The 20190-nt window shown below is 36.3% G+C and overlaps 2 protein-coding genes across 2 annotated transcripts in view; one reads left to right on the plus strand and one right to left on the minus strand.

Annotated features, from left to right (window-relative positions):
• Positions 1 to 3389, minus strand: part of LOC129802353 (follistatin-related protein 5-like) — a 62445-nt gene extending 59056 nt beyond the window's left edge. The window contains exons 1-2 of the mRNA XM_055848094.1: positions 2814 to 3389; positions 2349 to 2740 (exon numbers count right to left, since the gene is read on the minus strand). Of these exons, the coding sequence (XP_055704069.1) occupies positions 2349 to 2740; positions 2814 to 3012 (591 nt within the window). The 5' untranslated portion in view covers positions 3013 to 3389. The remainder of the gene's footprint in view (positions 1 to 2348; positions 2741 to 2813) is intronic.
• Positions 3390 to 8087: 4698 nt separating this feature from the next.
• Positions 8088 to 18401, plus strand: LOC129802355 (muskelin). Its single transcript, XM_055848095.1, has 6 exons — positions 8088 to 8184; positions 8392 to 8604; positions 8674 to 9490; positions 13745 to 14493; positions 17463 to 17619; positions 17702 to 18401. Exons 1-6 carry the CDS (start codon positions 8120 to 8122, stop codon positions 18011 to 18013), a joined length of 2313 nt encoding a protein of 770 aa, XP_055704070.1. The 5' UTR covers positions 8088 to 8119; the 3' UTR covers positions 18014 to 18401.
• The last annotated feature ends 1789 nt before the right edge of the window (positions 18402 to 20190 follow it).

Raw genomic sequence — 20190 nt, forward strand, 5'->3', positions numbered from 1 at the left:
TTAAATATTTCCGATTTTGGGCTAAATGCTAACGACTAATTTTGTACATAATTAAATAAAGTTTTCCCGATCAGAAAAGCGAATTAAAGATCTTTCACAATAACAAGAAATTGAAATATAATTTTATAAATTTTATTGGAGAATTTGAATTGGCTAGAGAACATTAAAAGGATTTATAAAACTTGTTTAGCTTTAAAGTCCTAAATTTTTAAGTTTGCCTTCAAAGTCTTTAAGCTAAAATGTACTAAAATTTACAATTTCGAAACTGAAAAGGAAATGTTAAGGTTCCTTTGGGTGCAAAAAAATATCGAGACAAAAGCCTTCCAATTCTGGGATAAATTTTAAAGCAGTAGGGGGAAGTGGGGTACCTTTGAATGTGGGGCACCTTTGAAATTGGGATTTTTCATCTAATTTTAAATAAAATTGAGCCTTATTGTGATATAATTTAGCTGCGAAACAGATTGAGAATCTGAAATATGTATATCCTGATTAGTCTCAATTTTATTTAAAAATAGGTGAAAAATCCCAATTCCAAAGGTTCCCCACTTTCAAAGGTGCCCCACTTCCCCCTAAATCTTTAAATTGATCTTAAAGGCTGATAAGATTGTCCGATAAAGATCTTTAATTATGTCGAATTTGTTCTTCACAAAGTGAAGCTGAAGTGGAAATTTCACAGATATTTAAGTCTCTTTTTATTTTAAAGCTGGATCTAAAGCTATTGTAAGACAAATTGGAATAGATGACGCATCATTAGCATTTAACTCGGAAATATTTAACGCAAACTTTTAAGATTCCTTTATCTTAGAATCGAGGGGCAATGTAGATGAGTTTTGCTTGAAATCCTAAAGTAATTTAAGTAATTTAAAAGGTTTAAGCCGAGAAACGGTTTACTTAGTGAGAATATAGTCAATTTAGATTAATTACATTAAGCTGTCTCTCATCTTAAGTTGCACTCTTAGAAAAATTTAATCCCAACTACCTCATGTACAGTTAAGGAAAATATAAAATATAGTAAGTATAGAGGGTAGCTAAATGAAAAAGTTGACCAATATTAATTACAGTATCTTTTTTATTTATTTTTTATCATAACTAAATTAGATTAGTAACGGGTACTATAACATATTAGTTCCAATAACTAAATAAATGTGGTTGATAACCATCTTATTGGCTGTAATAACTATATCATATTAGTTGTGGTTACTATATAGCTCGAAAAAGCTCCAACCCATAAGTAAAAAACCACTTTTTACTATTGAAAAACTTATCAGAACTTTATGAAAATACAGGACCATTTATTTGCATTAGTTGTGAGAACTAAAAGGAATTAGTGACCAATATTAGTTGGAATATTGATTTCATTTAATTAACACAAACAAATATAATTATATGAAACCATTTATGAAATAATTGCCGCAACTCATCCACGTAAATATTGCCTTATGTTCTCACTACTGTTAAATTTATTATGAGTAAAATGTTTTAAGGTTATAAGAACTATTTTAAATAAGGGGGAGATATTAGGATCGGAAGTAGTGTACAGCTGAAAATTAAGTCCTTGGAAGTCTTTAAAAGTGAGAGTACTCGAATATAAAGTCTTTTTCTGTCTAATTCCGTATTCTTCAGTCTACGTTACTTTTTAATTTTAAATTCGAGCGGCAGTATAATTTGGAAAGGTTTGTTGAAATTCTCAAGTTCGGTTTTGATACCCCTTCGTAAAACGCAGATAATATTAAAAAATGCAAGAATATCTGGCGCTAGAAATTCAAAATATAAGGAAAATGTGTAAAAATATGTTTCGTTAAATTTTTTAAATGTTTTACTAATTAGATTTTTCATCATATTATATTAAATAAATTATTGATTTCCAAGTATGAGAACTGCATGAAGTGCAGGAAGTGTTGGAAGTATTGCAACATTTTCGAGAGTGTTGCGAATTTTCGGTGGTGTGAAGGCCTCTTCCATACAAATTGTGGAAGTGCCTGGAAGTGGTGTACACATTTTCGTCCTAATATCTCCCCCTTGATTTTAAATAGATTTGATAATAATTATCCGATCAACTAATTTTCATTAGTAATGATGTCTAAATTTTTCTAAAAGTGTGTAAATGCATCTAGGACGAGGATATTAGAATCTCAAATCTTCAATTTTGAAACTAAATATAATTGAAATCCTTAAGAATTATTTATATTAAAATTGAGGAATATATTTGACCTTTTAAAAAAATTGAAATTCAAATAATAGAAAAATATGTGACTATTTTTCATTATTATTTTTTAACGCATTAAATTTTAATTCACTGAGAAAAAATATAGGGCAGTTTCATTTCTTAATATTTAATGAAATCTTACCTCTAGATGTCCATTGTTGTTCTGGTCGTAATGGGAGAACATGATGGAGACTAGGAAGTCCCTGCTGTGGTTGTTGTCGCTTGAGATCAGTCTAGCATGGCTGTAGAGCAGGAGATTATCCTTCATAATCTCATACTCTTGTGGCGTGCACATTGTCACAGGAGCTCTCGTTGTCACCTGGCTGCAGTAATCCGGATGCTGGAGAGTGATTTTTCTCCCCTTGAGGCACGACATTCTGTGCATTTCACAATGATTCCTGTACATCTCCCCATCTGAGCCACAAACGGGCTTTTGACGCCTTGTGCAGAATCTCTGGCACACACATTTGGCCATCTGGGAGGCATCCACCACGCACTCCTGACCTCGACCACAGTAGTGAACGAGACAGGGATCTGGAAAAGAGTCCACAGGAGCCAGAATGTGACTTTGGGTATACTTTGGGGATGCATCTAAAGGGAATCTTACTGGTTACGATGAGTTGATTGACATCGTATACTGGGGATTTGCTTCCTGTGGCATCAATATTGGACTTCCGTTCAAGATGGTGCTGGGGAAATCCATCGAAGCACTTTGCGACGCCAAAGAGAATACTTAAAACTAGCAAATTGTGTAAATATCTAACAAGGGCCATTGATAGGGAAGTTCTATGTCTGATGGGAAACATTTTTTGGACCACTTTCACCACTTTTCACAAACTCTCCCCCCGTTTTTCAGGCTAAAATCCCTATGCGGAAAACACAAGGGATGGTGGGAGCACAATCGATAAATTCTCCTTCAAATTCCACTCTTTGTTCACAACACAACTTGCCTGTGAAACACCTCAAATATCTCCACACAGAAGATTCTATATAGTACAATTTATGAAATATTTGTTCAGAGCTATATTAATTAAATTCCACTGTGAGCAACCGACTCTCTGCTCATACTTGGGACCCAAGTGAACAGCTTCCTCTTAACCACCCCCTCTTGTCTAAAGGGAATCACTCAGACAGCCAATGCCTAAAAGTGTCGTGCACTTCGGGTGAGAGTGCTGGATGAACTAAAAAAGGAGTGTAATTTGATAATTTCACTTGCGAGGGAAATTATTTATTGATAGTGAGTGAGAATGAAATAGAAATTAAATAGTTCATCCCTGTTTTTCATTCCTAGCCCCAGCACATGCGCTCCACAGTAAAGTCCTCTCTCTGTTCTACCATATCCAAAAACATACAGAAGGAGCAAAAGAGACACAGCACAAACAATAAGTGAGGAGGACTCATGAAATATTTTCCTGTTTTGATGCAAGACGGGAGGCGCAGTCACGCACTCCTTTTTCCCACCCTCATCATTAATTCACCTCCAATTTACTGGCCACCCGTCGAGGAGAAGCGTCGCCATACGAAGGGTTCGGCGGTTTGTTTTCCTTTGCCGGCTGCGTGACTCAGCACCAAACTGGGCCGAATATTTGGTCGATGAACTAAGGGGGGAATGTATGCAAGAAACCACAAGAAAATTCGATTTTTTCTTGTTAAAAGTGATTTGAACATTTTTGCATTTTTTTTTTTGAAATTGCGCCAAAAATTATTTAAAAAGCCCGCGAAAAGTTCTGGAAAGTTGAACTGAGCGGTGAGCGAAACTGGAAAGAAATTTAAAATGGGAAACCGTTAGGTATCTTAATAACCTTTTAAGTTAAAATTGATATTGATTTTGATTTTATTGATTTTAATTACGTAGATTCAGAAGCCAAATTACATATGATGGCTCAGTGCCATTTAAACATAAGAGAAAAATCCCAATTTCAAAGCTGCTTCCCATTCAAAGCTGTCCTGCTTTTGCCAAAGGCCAGTACACAGAAAAAAAAATATTTTGTAAAAATGTTCGTAAATGTTTGTGAATTCCTATGGGGGAGTTACAAAATGCTCATGAATCGTAAGGGAAGTGTACCACGGATCGGAATGTTAAGAGACGTGCTCCATAGTTAGTTGAATATATGAGTTCCAAAACACTATTTGGTATTTTTTTACATGCCAATTGTTATATTAGTGATCCATTTAATCATTTTCGTGTATTGACACTTTTGCTAATTACGAAAATTAATAATATATAGGTGTAATTGTAAGGATGCAATGTGTTCCGCGGATCGGAAGGTACTTAATCAGGTGTTCCACGGATCGGAAGGGGGTGAGCCACGGATCGGCAGATGTTTTTGATGAAGATTCTCCTGCTTTCTTGGCATCTAAATCACTCTACAAGGCTTCATTGAAGCTTCTTTGTCATCCTTACACTGTGCACTGTGTATTCACATGATACAACTTCTAAAATTGTTAAATTTAATGAAACTTTCACTGGTAAATTGTTCTATCACAACAAAAACATCTAATAATGGCTGTGAAGATGACAGCTGAGTGCGCTGAGCGCAATTTTCCACGAAAAAAATGTGTCGATTCGAGGAACAGATGAAAGAAAACGTAATTGTTCGCAAAAAAAAATTATTTTCATATTACTTGCCGAAATAATTGAAAAAGTGTATTGATAGTGAAATTAGAGTCCCTGAACATTCATTTTTTAATTAAAACAGATTTGTAAATCATTTTAATCAAACCCAATTCCTCATATTCTTGCAGACAAATTCTCGCGTGAAATATTAAGAAAGTGATAAATGGCGGATTTTTTGCTAAGACTCTGAAACAGTGATTCAATAAATTAGGTAAATAATAGCAATTTTCTTTGAAACTCGACGAGAAAATTGGTTCTGTAGATTAAAAATTAACGAACGTGATGCATCTTGCTAAAGAAAATTACTAAAATACAATGAATAATTTTCAAAAGTACATTTTATTTTGGGGTGCCGATACGCGGGACAACCTTCCGATCCGAGGAACACTGACGATCGCTGGTACATTTACCTTATAACCCACAAACAAGTTCGTAAAAGTACGAACTTTTTTCACAAACATTGTTCGTAACATGATCATTTGACGATCAATTATTGTACTTTTACAAACATTTGTTCGTAAATGTTCGTAAACACACAAAAAATGTTCGAAAAATGTTGTCATTAGTTCGTAAATGTTCGTAAAATGTTCGACAGGAAAACAAACATTTACGGACAGATGACAAAATTTTACGAACATTTTTTTGTGTGTTTACGAACATTTACGAACAAATGTTTGTAAAAGCACAAAAAATGTTTGTCAAATGATCATGTTACGAACAATGTTTGTGAAAAAAGTACAAACTTTTACGAACTTGTTTGTGGGTTATACGATTCACGAGCATTTTGTAACTCCCCCATAGGAATTCACAAACATTTACAAACATTTTTACAAAACATTTTTTTCTGTGTAGGTAACTTTTCTTAGCTATTGGGTTTATAGTAATAGGTATTTTTTTGGGTCTGAAGAATCATTTATTATAATTACACCAAAAAATTACAAAAATAAGAAAATTGAAATAAGAAGCAGAAAAAATATTTTTCGTTATAACTTATGTATCTGTCTGAAACTAATCCGGACTGAGTTTTTAAAAGAATAATAAATAAAGGATTGTTAACAATCTTACCGAATAAGTGGGAGCCCTAAAATGGCAAATATCGATTTTAAGTGAGTGTAATCGGTATATCATATTCATGAGTGTCAAAACCTTTACCTTTTTAAGGGGTTACATGGGTCCCTCAGGTAAAAAAAAAAACATTTTTTCTAATTTTTAATTTTTATTTTACAGTATAAAATTTGAAAAATATTTTCTGAAAATTTCTAGTCAATTGGAGTAAAACTCTTGGAGGTAGAGCAGTTTTAGTTTTGCATTCCGTCCGCGCGCGCATATTGTTGTAAATTGTAAAACTTTAAGCGCGTTTTTCTCAAAACACCGATTTACAATGCGGTAGTCAAGATTACTCAAAGTCTACTGAACCGATCTTTCTGAAATTTTGCATACTTGTTTTGAGAAGTATTATCTACTGTTTGAACGAAGGATTTGCACTTCCTTTAATCAGAACCATTTTTGCAATACAAAATGTGTTGAAGAACAGGGTAAAATTCATTCTATTTTACAAACACTTTTGCCAAAAATCCAAATTTTGTTTTTTTTTCAAGAATCTATCCAAAAATCGTTTATCCAGGGGTCCATCCTCTAACAGAGTATATTTGGTTTTGTGATTTCAGATGAACCTACTGGGAGAACCGATTTACTAGCGTAATGGTTTTACCTGGGAAATTAATCAATTTGATCAGTCTTTTTTATGAAAAGCCTGTTAGGGAAAAAGCCTGGCTACTTTTGTTTCTCATGCCATATCGACTTTGAAGTCTTCCAGTGAATGAATGAATAGTAATAGTGAACCGCCAAAACAATAGAGGCTGGTATGAGAACGAGTTTCGGCATGAAAGTGGTACTTCAGTCGATACAAATATTCACTATCACTAATTCCAAACACACACCGAAGTGGGCTGCTGTGATGGCTGTAATATAATAGCAGCACTGGTTACCCACAGAGCTGTGATATGGAGCGGCTACCCGTATTGGGGGATAAGATAGAATAGGAGTGGGAAGCATAAGGGGCTCAATTGTGGCCTGGATGCATCGGTAATCCGAAATGGAGAATTGATCCTTGGCAAAATTTTATCTTATCTTTGTTTTTCCTCTATTTGTGTTTTCTTTTTTATATTCTTTTTAACTTTTTTGTTACCTTTTCTTATTATTATCATTTATTTAAAATGAGGCAAATACTCGACTCGATAGTCTATTGTTGTTATTTTTCGTGTGGATGGGCTTGGGAAAACGATAAAGAACTGCTCTGGATGATTTTCATTGCTAGCTTATTTTGTTATATCCATATTCATTTGCATAAGCAAAATCGCATCATGGCAGGCTCCAAACTTTATCAAGTCACTAAGCCAGTATTGCAATTATAAAAAGCTTTAATAGGGAAATACATATACAATAGGCTAGGTTTGCTCGCATCAACTCAACTATGCAAAAGTAATTATTGAAATTATAAAATGTTGGAATCAGTAAATATTTAGTGCGTGACATAAGAAACTTCACTCACAAAAATAGAATTTTTGGTATAACAAATTAATTGGATATTGAATAGTTGCGTATATACTCTACTGGCCCCTTCTTCAATGTGAGTCTAACCTTGTTGAGAAGCTGTGTTTCATGAATCTCAAATTGTAGCAGATGGGTAGTTGTTTTCAAGCTGAAGTCAAAGTGGGAAATTCGGTCTAATTTTTTGTTCTTATTGAAGATAATTATTATCTTCAATAAAGTCAAATTGAAGAACAAAAAATTAGACCGAATTTCCCACTTTGACTTCAGCTTGTATACGTTACGTATACGGTCGAAATATAGCACTAGTTGTTTTCCATTCAGAATACCCTCTTGAGAAATTAATCGCAGAGTCTTTTCTGTTACGTTGCTTTTTTGAGTAGCTTAGTTATTTTTTCTTTCATCCTGTTTCATTTTCACTTCTGTGTTTAATTTTTTATACTTTAAAATTATACTGTTCCTTTTATTCCTTTTTATAACGCCTTTGATTTATTAAATGTGAAACACACTTGTCTTTTTCTCGTATTCATAGCTAACTCACTTGGTTTTTTAATTAAATTTATGTTCGACTACTATTTCTTTTTAATATTTCAATAAATATTAAACATAAAAATTTACAATTCAATTCAAAATCAATTTTCAGCGTTCTCTTAATTTAAGAGATATTTATCCTCGATTTTTCTGAGTGCAAATTGCGCTTACGTAAATGTCAATTTCATGGTAATGTCGCTGTCAAGTGAAAAAACATGTCAGAGCAGTTGAGCTACGAAATTCACAAATATTCCAGCTATTCAACGTCCTATTTGCCTGAGTAAGTATGCTACGGCTTAGACAAAATCCCTGTCCATCGATTACTACTGAAATTTCGGCTCGAGCTTCAGTATTTCCAACTGAAAAGTGATTTGTAAAAATTGTCTTTTGGAGGGAGGCACTTTGTGCGCAATTTCGCCCATTGCCGCTCAGTTTGGGTGGCTGTAACAAGTGGATCCGGCTAATTGTTTGTTTTTTTTCCCGGCAGGAATATCCGAGAGGATTGTCCCAGCAATCAGACAAGCAGGTGGTCATCCAACACCAACAGTCCTCCGCAATTTCTCACGCTCAAACTCCAGCGTCCGGCGATTGTTAAGACCATCAAATTCGGGAAGTACGAGAAGACCCATGTCTGCAACTTGAGGAAGTTTAAGATCTTCGGGGGCCTGGAGGAGGAGCATATGGTCCTTCTGTTTGAAGGGTGAGTATTGGTGAAAGTGCTGGCGCGGGGGAGTGGTTTTTTGAAATGGGATTTTTCGGGGGTTTCCAGTGGCCTGAAAAATGACAATGTCCCGGAAATCTTCACTCTTCGCCATACAACGGATTCCGGTGAATTGCTCCCGGTGCTGTTCATCCAGATCATGCCACTGCTATCCTGGGGACCTAGTTTCAACTTCAGCATATGGTATGTTGAGCTACAGGGCCAGGATGATCCAATCTTCGTTCGCACGAGCCTCCAGAACTACAATACTCTGCGAGAGGTGGAAATTGTGAGGCTGTGCCTCAAGCATTTCCGCCAGCAAGGCTACGAGGCGGCTTTTAGGTGCCTCCAGGATCAGACGAATGTCCTCCTTGAGCATCCCATGATGTCCAATCTCCACGATGCCCTCGTGATACGCGGGGACTTCAAGGAGACGGAGGATTTCATGGAGCAGTGCGTGGATGATGGTTTGCTGGATGCCTACCTCTCCCGGCAGGACTACAAGGCTTCCTGGGAGCTGCAGGATGTGGCAGAAACGGAGAATAGACCGGGAATGCGTGGAGGGCATCAGTTGGTGATTGACAATCAGAATGGACTGATCTATCTGTACGCTGGTTGGGATGGGTTTGAGGATTTGAGTGATTTATGGTGCTACAGCATCAAGTCCAATGTCTGGCGACTCATTCATGCCAATTCCGAGAAGTTTGACGGTCCGACTCCTCGATCATGCCACAAAATGGTTTTTGATCCGCGCAGTGGGCAGATTTTCATCCTAGGACGCTACCTGGATGGCTCTAGTCGTACCAAGGAGCACATCAAGAGTGAGTTCTACCTCTACGACACTTCGCATCAGACCTGGCTCCAGATCTGCGATGACACCAGTCAGGTTAGTTAGAGTTGATTATTTTCTAGATTACAGATTTTAGATTTTGAGATTTTGATCATTCCGCAAAGTCCCTTCTACTTCACCAATCCTTTTCATCTTTATCGAATTTTAATCGTTTTCGAAATTAAAAAAAAAAGATTAAAAAAAAGTAAAAAACAAAAGCTCAGATTGTAAAGAATCTCAGCTAATTGATACTGAATTACTCCAATCTTCTCCCGAAATTTTGTTTTTAGAAGTTTAACGAAAGTCCTCCTGACGAAAGAAAGATTTAGAGATCATTATCGAAAATCTCAAATCAGCCTCAAAATGCCAATTTAAAGATTTTACGCTTAAATATTTATCCCCAGAATTAAGAGGAAAGTTTAAAGATTTAAATACTTCGGTTTCGAACTGTAAAAGTGTCTCGGATAATTTGCGAAAAATGTCATTTATGTTCGAAAAAATCAAAAAGGATTTCGAATTTTCTCTTGTCAAGTTAGACAGTGATAATTGCCTCAATTTTGAGACCAAGATCAAGGTCAAAATTTCAAGTTATCAAATATTTCCCAGATCAAGATTTCATATTCTGACTTTGTTATCACACTTGCGCATTAAAATTTTAATATGATTCACATTAATTGTCGCTGGTGAGAGTCCAAATGTGTAATTTGTGTGTTTGAATCATTTTATATTCAAAATTTGATCTATTTGTTGGTAAAAAGGTAGACTTGGCCCGCAAAATTTGGTATAAATTGATTTATAGCATTAATGCGAAAAATTAATGCGATTTTCTCTTTAATTTTTTAATGTGAAAAATATTTATGCTTTAGGAAAATTTAAACTTATTGTTGCAGGCCAAGTTCACTTCTTCATCAATAAATAGAAAAACCCCAAATATTAAATGACTCAAAGACACAAATAACATATTTGAACGCTCACAAGCGACAATTAATGTGAATCACATTAAAATTTTAATGTGCAAGTGTGATAACGCCGTGGCGCGAAGCATTTGTGGAACTTAAAATGTCTTAGCTAAGAACTAAGACTTCAAGACTTTCCACACTTAAATAAACGTAATTTCTAACAAATATCTTCATTTTTTTTGCCGAATTTATTGAAATTTCGCCATATATTGTATTAAATAATATATGACAGGATATTTTCGGGAATAAAAGAAGTGTACACAAAACTTGTGACGTGTGATAAACCCTGAAATGCTTATGCAAGATGTGATTCTTTTGCAGGTATTGTCAAGGTGTTGTACTTCAAAACGTACATCTAGAACGTTTTGAACCATTACGATTAAATTAATTAGTATTTGTCATAGTCATTCTCTTTTTGTATCATCTCATAGAAATATTCTTTATCAAAAACGATTTCTGCATGAAAGGCTTCAAATTGTTAGTGTCTTGTAAATTCCAAGCACCTCCGAGAGGTTCTTGGAATTATTTCAAGAAAACAAGAAACTTGACGTCTTGAAATCTTGAAATATTGGTTTCAGAATTGCAAATCTTGATATCCACACGGTTTGTGTCTTGGATTTCAAGATTCCAAGACATTTGACAGATTTGACATCTTGATTTTGATTTTTTGATTTCAAAATACCAAAATCTTGAAATTTTCTTGATCTCAGAATTGAAGCCAATGAGTCAAAAAATATAAGCTTTGAAAAAACAAATTTAATCCATTTCGAAATTGCAACAGAAAATTAATAATCCTCTCCCAATACTTCAACCACCAGGCGGACAAAACGAGAAGTAAAAATGTCATTTTGGCTTTCGAAATCGAGCTTCGAATCTTTTCTCTTGGAGACCCTCCGGAAGGGTAAATAATCGTGTTGACCAAACTGTTCTCGGCGACAGAAACGGATAAAATTGAGTTCGGACCCCTTAGATGGTTCAATTAAGTGAGAAAAAGAAAAAAAGAAAGAAAATACAAAATCAGAAAATTAGAACAAAGATAAAAGATAACGAATTTAACCTGACCCAGCTTGGTGGAATCTCGCGATGCCGATCAGTGATGATCTGGCATGTAAGGGAAGTTAGTTGAACAAGACGACGCAGTCGACAAAAATAGTTCTCGACAGCTAGTTAGAGCGAGCTCTCGGTACCAAGAGTCCCAGAACCCTGGCTTAGGCCTCAGAAATCAAAAGTGAGAACAAATAACCCGGCCCTCCCGAAAAAATCAGACGAAACAGAGAAGAAACCGCTCTCTGATGGAGGAGCGATGGTAGATCACAACCTACCAGGGAGCAAGGAAGGAACCTCCATGTGTATTTAGGACTTTTTTCGGAACTAAATCGGTATTCCTGGATAGTCCCAGGGGATTAACAACTGATCCTTTCACCACGAGATTAAAAATTGAGAATTAAATTTTTAATTCAATTGTAAGAAAATTGAAATTAAAAATTAATTTTCTTACAAGGAAAGCAAATGGCGGACATTGGCGGGATAACCTTACATTTGACCTCTAGATTATTGGGGACGAGAGTACCCATAAAGTTTGAATAAGTTTTTTGAAAATTTAAGAAAAAATTGTTTTCGAATTTATGTAATCTGTAATTGTTAGTTATTACACTTTTTAGTCCCGAGAGGTTTTTTCTTATTCTGGTCAAGAAATATAAAAAAAAAAGTCAGGATATCTGCAAGGAAGCAGAAAATCGAAAATTCACAAATATTGACCAAAAATATCTAAGCTCAGGAGTTAATTGGGATCCTGCAAAAAATATCCTAGATTTGGACATCCTTATAGTTTGTAATTATCCAGAAGAATCGGATTTTTATCGATTCTAGATAGTCTAAAAAAATTGTTGTTTCCATGGGTACCCAGAGTCCCAAAGGAAACGAAAGAGTTAGAGCAACGAAGAACAAGAAGTCGACAGGCATTAATGGCCTGTACGATGAACAAATAAAGAACTTTGAACCCGTCACTGTTGACTTCATTCTGAAGTTCTTCAATAATTGTTTACATCATCGTAAAATATCGAAGAAAAGCTGAGAAAAGTCCATGTGGTGGCAATTCCGAATCCTGGAAAAGATATCAATGATCTGAGAAGCTACCGTCATATCTCTCTTTTGTGCCATCTCTTCAAAATGTATGAAATTATGCTGTTGCAAAGGATTGCGCCTGTCGTAGAGGACAAACTGATCGGAGAGCAAGCTGGATACCGTTCTGGAAAATCCAGCTCTGGTCAAGTCTTGAACCCCACTCAATTTATTGAGGATGGTTTCGAGGAAGGCAAAATTACAAATGTTGCCTTCGTCGATCTATCAAAACAAATGACTAATGCCTCACATGGATGAATGGGGTTCTCTTAGTTAGAGAATCGCAGATTCTTTGTTGAGTTCCGTGGTCAGAAAAGCAGATAGAGCGCAAAAAATGGCAGCACTGTTGGTAAAACCGCCGCACCGAAAAACTGATACGAAGCGGTTACCTGTATTAGCGCATAAGAAAAAATAGAAGTCGGGAAGTATGATAGACCCAATTCCGGCATACGTGCATCGGTAATCCGAAATAGAGAACTGACTGATGGGAAAATCTTATCTTAATCTTATTTAAGGGCCAGGGCACAGGGATATTGAACGAGGAACGTTGTTAACTCTATCCCAGTTATCACATACTAAAATTTCATCGAAATCGGTTAATAAGGGCCGAAGCTCTAGTCCGGTCAAGTTATTTTCAATTGCAGCATAGGTCAGGGTACAGCCAGAGAAGAGTACTATCCATAGTTAGAAAGGTCTCGTCTCGATCTTAGCTACGATGTACTAAAATCTAAACGAAGTTGAAAATAGAAGTTCCGAGATATTCAAAATCAAGTTTTCGAAAATCGTTTAAGTCAATTTTAGTTGATACCGTTTAGTCTTTCTTGCCGTGAAGATTCGATATATGTGTGGAATGTCGTGTTTCTTGATGTGAATTTCTCTTTAGAGCCCGCACAATGAGAAGCTTAAAAAAAATTGTATACAAAGTTTGGATAATTTGCCAAAAGTCGAATAGTATTGAGACGTTGAGAGTCGGACACGCTGAAAATCTGACTATGAAATACCATACTTACATCATACTTACATCAGAATTGCATCAGGATTTATCGTGTTCAACAGATATTTTTTAATGTGTGGTTGTTTTATTAGGCGTCAAATCTTCAGCTACAATTCGAAGATCCAAACCTAAAAGACCTTATGTAACCTTCTATCCTCTATCAAAGTGAAGTGCAATCAATTCTCAAGTTTGCCTTTAACTTTGTGACTTCTATCCTTGACCTCTCGAAATTGTTAGGTTGGTGGACCGCAGCTCATCTTTGACCATCAGATGTGCATTGATGTGGATAAGCAGACAATTTACGTCTTTGGCGGACGCATCCTAACACCTAGGAATATCGATGATATGTCCAACGATCCACAGTACTCGGGTCTCTTCTCCTATCACATCGGTACGAACATGTGGACACAGCTCCTCGTAGACTGTGGTCATCCCAGTGCAGCACATTTCGACGTTCCCAGCATCAAGTCTCGCGTCACTCATTCAATGGTATTTCATCATCGTCACAGGAAATTGTACATCTTCGGTGGACAACGCAATAAGGAATATATTACGGATTTTGTGGCGTATGATGTTGATGCTGGAGAATTGTCGGTGCTGAATTTGGATGCCACAGCGACTGCGGAAAAGAATGTGCCACAGTCGGGTTTCACTCAACGTGCCACAATTGACTGCGATCGCGATGAAATCTACGTATTGTCGAGTCTTAGCAAAGAGAAGGAACGTCGGGATTTCAATGTTAACAGTCTGTGGTTGTATTCGCTCAAACTGAACGAATGGACGTGCATTTACAAGTGTGACCACTCCACGGAGAATTGTTGCTCCAACAAGGGTCAGGTGGTGTGCTCGGAGCCGTGCCCGAGATATGCTCATCAGTTAGTTTTCGATGCAACCAATCGCATACACTACCTCTTCGGCGGAAACCCCGGACGAAATACACTGCCACAGCTCAGGCTCGATGATTTTTGGGTGCTGAGACTCGAAAAGTAAGTACCTTTCTTATCTTCTTTTTTTTATTTTTGTTGAAAGTGCAATTGTCAAGAACAGTTTGGTGTAACTTTGGTGTAACAAACCTATCTCAATTACTACGAGATTGCTCAATACCTTGCGTATAGGGTTTATCTCTGAATACCGTTCAGCAGGGACATGCTTAGCGCGAGGTCGTTTCTCAAAACCGATTTGACACCGTTTTCGAACACTCTGTATGCGTTTCAAAAAAGTTATGTTCTCTCTAGCCTTTGGTAAAGAGGTTAGTTCTCTTTGACCAATTACCAAAAACTGATACGAGGATTGAAACGAAGTAAGCGGCATTTGCTGAAAGGTGATGTTATATTACGAAACATGATGTCGCAAAGAGAGTTAGTTCTCAGCTTGTTAAGACAAGAAAGCTGGGAAATCTACCACACGTAGATGGTAGCACCGTAACTACTTAAGTCCTTTTACGGGATGCATAATAATTCGTTGCGATGCAGATTGTTTCCTTGATTTTGATATTACAATCTATGATAGAGAGGAGTATTTTGTAACCCAGTGTGTTAAGTCGCTATGATAGCGATCCTCTTATAAGAACTATAAAGGATTCATTCTGCACTGGACCAAAGACGCTTCTCCATGATCATAAAAGGAGAGCAAGTCTGAAGTCTCGCAAGAGTTTGTGTCACTCTGTCAAACCACTTGACAAATCTGCAGAGGAAACTAGACTCAATCTGTTGAAGGGCGTCTTCTCATCAGATTTTGTCGAAGTAAGGAAGAGCCTTACTTCTGGTCGTGATCAAAACTGAACGACGTGGATCTCTCAATTGCTTGAGAAGCGGTGTAGCGCGTTCCAGAGAAAATAATCCATGTTGTCCCTTGTTTCATATGGAATGGAAGATTTGATGTCGGCAAGCTTACTTGCTCTTAACGTTACCTGTTTTTAAGCAAGACATGTTCTCCGATTCTCTATTAACATTTTACTTCCTTCTTCCTATTATTATTAATCGTGTCGAGGCATAAAATTTGGACATGTCTTGCCCAATAACGGGCTACGTCAATGGCAAGCGGGGTTGCCGACATCAAGTCCCCTATTCCGCAAGAAACAGGAGACAACGGACAAACAGACAAGTGTGGGGTAGTTTGAATTACCCCACAGTCACAGAGGACGTCATATTCCGAAAAGCCCCATCGCCGCCTGTTGTCTCTCGATCGCGCTACGCCGCTCTTCGAACGATTGAGAGACTTCCACGTCATCCAGTTTTTGTCACCACCGGGAGGAAGGCTCTCCTTTAGTTCGACAGAGCCTTCTTCCTAACCATCTGGCATACAGCCTCGGGGAATCAGTTCATAAAGTAGTGTGTCTATAACTGGGTGGTGTTGCGTTCTAAGCTCGGCAGCTGCAGATTTTTCAGCCGTAATCGTATTTTGAACCCCCTAAAAACAAGGGGGACTGGTACATAAACGAGTCCGGCATGAAGAGATCTGTAGATACAAAATACACATTCACTGCAACTGATCCAACCAAGGCTGATCTGTTGCAATAAAGAAAGGACACTGTGTGTGTACCTCAGGCACCCAGAAGCCGAGATATACAGTAGACTCTCACTCAATCGGCTCTTTTTCAATCGGGCGACAAATTTTGTTGCCAATTTTCACGTTTAATTATGAAACTAATTCGCTCAAATTCGCTGTAGTTCTTCCTATTTTATCGTGATTCTTTATAATTGAGCGCTTTTTGTGGAATTTACAAAGGCTTTGACACTCAATTCTATCGCTAAACCGGATGACATTTCGCCCCATATTCCCGATTGAGAGAGAGTCTACTGTAGATGCTAGAGGAAAAGGCCTATTCAACCAGCAGACGGAGGGGAACAGGTCTATTCCACCGATAGTCATTCGGCCGAATAGGCCTTATCCAAGACACAAACCTTAGGCTGCCCTTCGGCCAGTTTCAGGGAGGTTCTTAATTTCACAGAAATCGAATTAACGTCGACAGGTCAAGTGAATTATAGATTAAAAAAACATCGAAAATATAGAAATTTACTCCAAAGTGTATTGGTATTTCTAGGTTCGAAAAACATAGAACATTTTGCGAAGTATGTAGACACGTGCTACGCTTTGAAAGAAATGTCTATGTTTTCGATGTTTTCTTTTATATCTATAGTTCTATTGATCTCTGAATGACTATTTTATTGATGTGATACCGAAGTTCTGTTTATATCTTGTTGAATCTTAACGAAGAAATTTACAAATTGTTTCCTACAGTTATCAAAGTTCGGATATTACAATATTATTCGAAGTTTTTCTATGTTATTTCTTTTTACATAAACTGTCAAATGAAAGTAAACCTTGAAACTTCTAGCTTGGTTGGAATTTTCTTAAATTTACAACAGTTAAAATTTATTATTGTTGTCGTTACAAAACTAAAGATTCTTTCTATGTTTCCTTCCTTCTATAAAGTCTTACAAATCAAAGTGAAATTTGCGTAAAAGTGCTAATTATGTGCGTGATTTTAAAAGGATATCTTCCGGTGCTTACCAGTTCATGTTATCCTATAAATAAATTACCTTGCAGTATTTTTCGATGTTTTTCATCGATAATAATGTGTCAAATCATTGTGAAATTAGGTTCTGATGTACACACATCAGCTACAATTTTCATGTAACTTTCAATAAACTTGTATACGATATTTCCGAAGATTTTCTATGAAAAGAAAAAAAATCGAAAACATCGAATAAGCCATAATTGCAGAATTACTTAAATTTTGATTTGAAATTTCTATATTTTTATTTAAAAGTAGTAAACAAAATGTTGTTCTGAAAAAATACTCTATCTTTCAAATTTTATCTCTAATCTTCCTTTTTTAAACATAATTAACTCTGACATGCATTTTAAATTGCCTACAAATAAAATTCTTTGATAAAAAAGGGGAAAGAAAAAGTGATAAAGAGTGGAAAATTTGCATGTTTTTTTTTTGTAGACCCAGTCGCCAGCAGATTTTGCGTCATTGTAAATATTTAATAAGAAGACTGGAATATGAGGAGATAACGAAGAGTGACCCACTGAAGGCTGTCAATTATCTTCAGACAAGACTGCATGACATTATTGACCACAAGGACCCCGAAGAACTTAAAGAGGTGCCTATCACAAACTTTTTGCTATTTTTTTTTCTGATAGATTTTTAATTTCCGGTTTATTTTTTGTGATATGGGGGTTTAGTTCCACAAATTGGCCTCTTTACTCTTCAAATGCGACGACTTCCAGACGGAAAATAGCAGTCCCCTGATGACGGTGCCCCTGGGAACGACTTCAGCCTTCCTTTCTGATAAATGTGCTTCACCTTCGGGTACATCCACAGCTGCCACACCATCCCCATCATCAGCATCATCATCATCATCGAGTTCTGCCAAGGTGGACATGTCCTTCAATGTGAAGAATCAACGGTATTTGCTGTTTAACAAATTGGTGAAACTTTTGCCCGAGAATATGGTTCAGCCAAAAGGGAATTTGAGTGATTTTGTTCTTATCTGAGGTAATATTTATCCGATTTCTCCATGATATCGTACGATTGGGAGGGATTTGACAAGAAAGAAAAAAATCATTAAAATAAAATCATTGTGAAATATACTCGGGTAGAAAAGTTTTCACATAATTTTCAAACTTATTTACTCTCTACATATTTAGGATATGCATGTCGATGAATATAATAACTCTATCCCCATTTTTTGTCTGTGCTGCTGTTTATTATTTTGTTCTTGTGAGAAAAGTTAAAAAAAAACTTCCTTCAATATTAAGCTCTAGCATGTTCTCGAAGACGCATATTAACTCAAGAAAAGTGTAGGAATATCCATCAACAGTGTACATTTTTCAATTTTATAAAATCTCCAGGTTTTAATATATATTTTTATGTTTATGTAAATGCAAAGCGTTTTACTAAAAAAAAAACTGGAGCGAAGGAAGTTGGAAAAATTCCAAAGGAGGTAGGATCGTCACATTTGAAAGAAGTTACATTGCAGCTCATGAGATGGCGTTGTATGCTTGAACCATTGTCATTCGAAATTTTAAGCCCAGACAGAAGTAGATTTTGATTCTCCAATAGTGTCTTTGATAAAAGGTAAATGGAACTCTATTTGCACAAAAAGTCGTTGATGTTCGAAGAATTCAAAATCAATTTCGAATTTTCATACTAAATTTTCGAACAAGGTGGGGAAAATTTATCAAATATCACACTAAAAGAGATGGCAAAGCGTCCCAGCTTTGCGGAATGCTCGAACTCACGAGATAGAGCTCACTGTGAATTAGTTTTTTTTTTACATGATCTTTTGCTGCTTACTGGTCTTCTAGAGATCAAATTGATTCATAAATCACAAAACCATTTGAAAATCAAAAAATCGGTACTTAGCCGACTCTACTGATAAAGACCTATGCAGCCGGGTTCGAAATTTCAATACCTCTCCAAAAAATCCAAATTTAACCAAATGGGGTGAAAAATTACCCTTCTAAAATGGTTGACCTTTGACCTTCAATAATTCAAAATCGCGAATTTTCCGGTCATGGATATGTTTGGACGAAATGTTCGCCTGGACTAACTCTAAAACGTATCCGAAAATCATTGAAAAAGCTTGGGCCAATTTTGAGAAAAACCGAAAAAACATTTTTTGGAGGATTTTATTTATAAGAGATGAAAAAATTATTCATAAATAGGTACTTAACCGGTTCATTACTGATGAAGACCGATGCAGCCGGGTTCGATATTTCAATATCTCTCCAAAAAATCCAAATTTAACCAAATGGGGTGAAAATTACCCTTTCAAAGTGGTTGACCTTTGACCTTCAATAATTCAAAATGGCGAATTTTCCGGTCATAGCTATGTGTAGACTAAATGTTCGCCTGGACATTTAGTCAACAAAGACTTAGACAAATTTTGTCTTAAATCGATTAAATAATGAGACAATAACAGTAAACGTCGTTGTTGTGTTCTTTTCCTTACAATAATGAGAAGATCGACACCTTTTAACCCTTCAAGGACGATTGGAACACCAGTAGTGTCCCATAAAAGAAATTATTTTTCCTGACAATTTACGGATACTTTTTTCTAATATTTATACATAATCACAAAGTAGAAGGATTCTGGGTTCCTACGAAAACCCGAAGGATTCGCGAGTGTGGCTGATGCAATGAATAATGAGAAGATAATTGAACCACGCCTGAGATGGTCGAAAGATTTCACATGAATTGAACAGGAGAAATCTACGTATCCTTACGGAGTTGTGAAGTATAAGTTTCAGGATGTAGAATTAACGCCTTAGAGTATTTTTTTTAGCAACCATTTGCTTCTCAGATCTTTCTGCGTTAGTCCTGGAACAAATGCAAATATACACCAGACAGAAGAGCATTCCCTTTATCATGGAATCATATTCGCGACTATTGGTCCATTTCTCCTAACATGGGCGTTCCACGTTCCTTTCATTGCATCGACCCTAGGCACAAATTTGAAAGCATTAGAAGTGCTATCCATTTCCCGCAAGATCCCGTAAATTAAGGAAAGGGGTAGATGCACGCACATTGTCCCATCTTAAAAAAAAAGAAAATAGGACCAGCTGTATTTGTGAGAATGCAAAATTTATCTTTGTGTTACTAGTACTCGAAACTGTTTCGAGGACTACAATAAAAATATAAAATTATGTAAAAAATGTGAATGGATTTT

This window comes from Phlebotomus papatasi, chromosome 2 (assembly GCF_024763615.1).
Source record: "Phlebotomus papatasi isolate M1 chromosome 2, Ppap_2.1, whole genome shotgun sequence".
NCBI lineage: Eukaryota > Metazoa > Arthropoda > Insecta > Diptera > Psychodidae > Phlebotomus > Phlebotomus papatasi.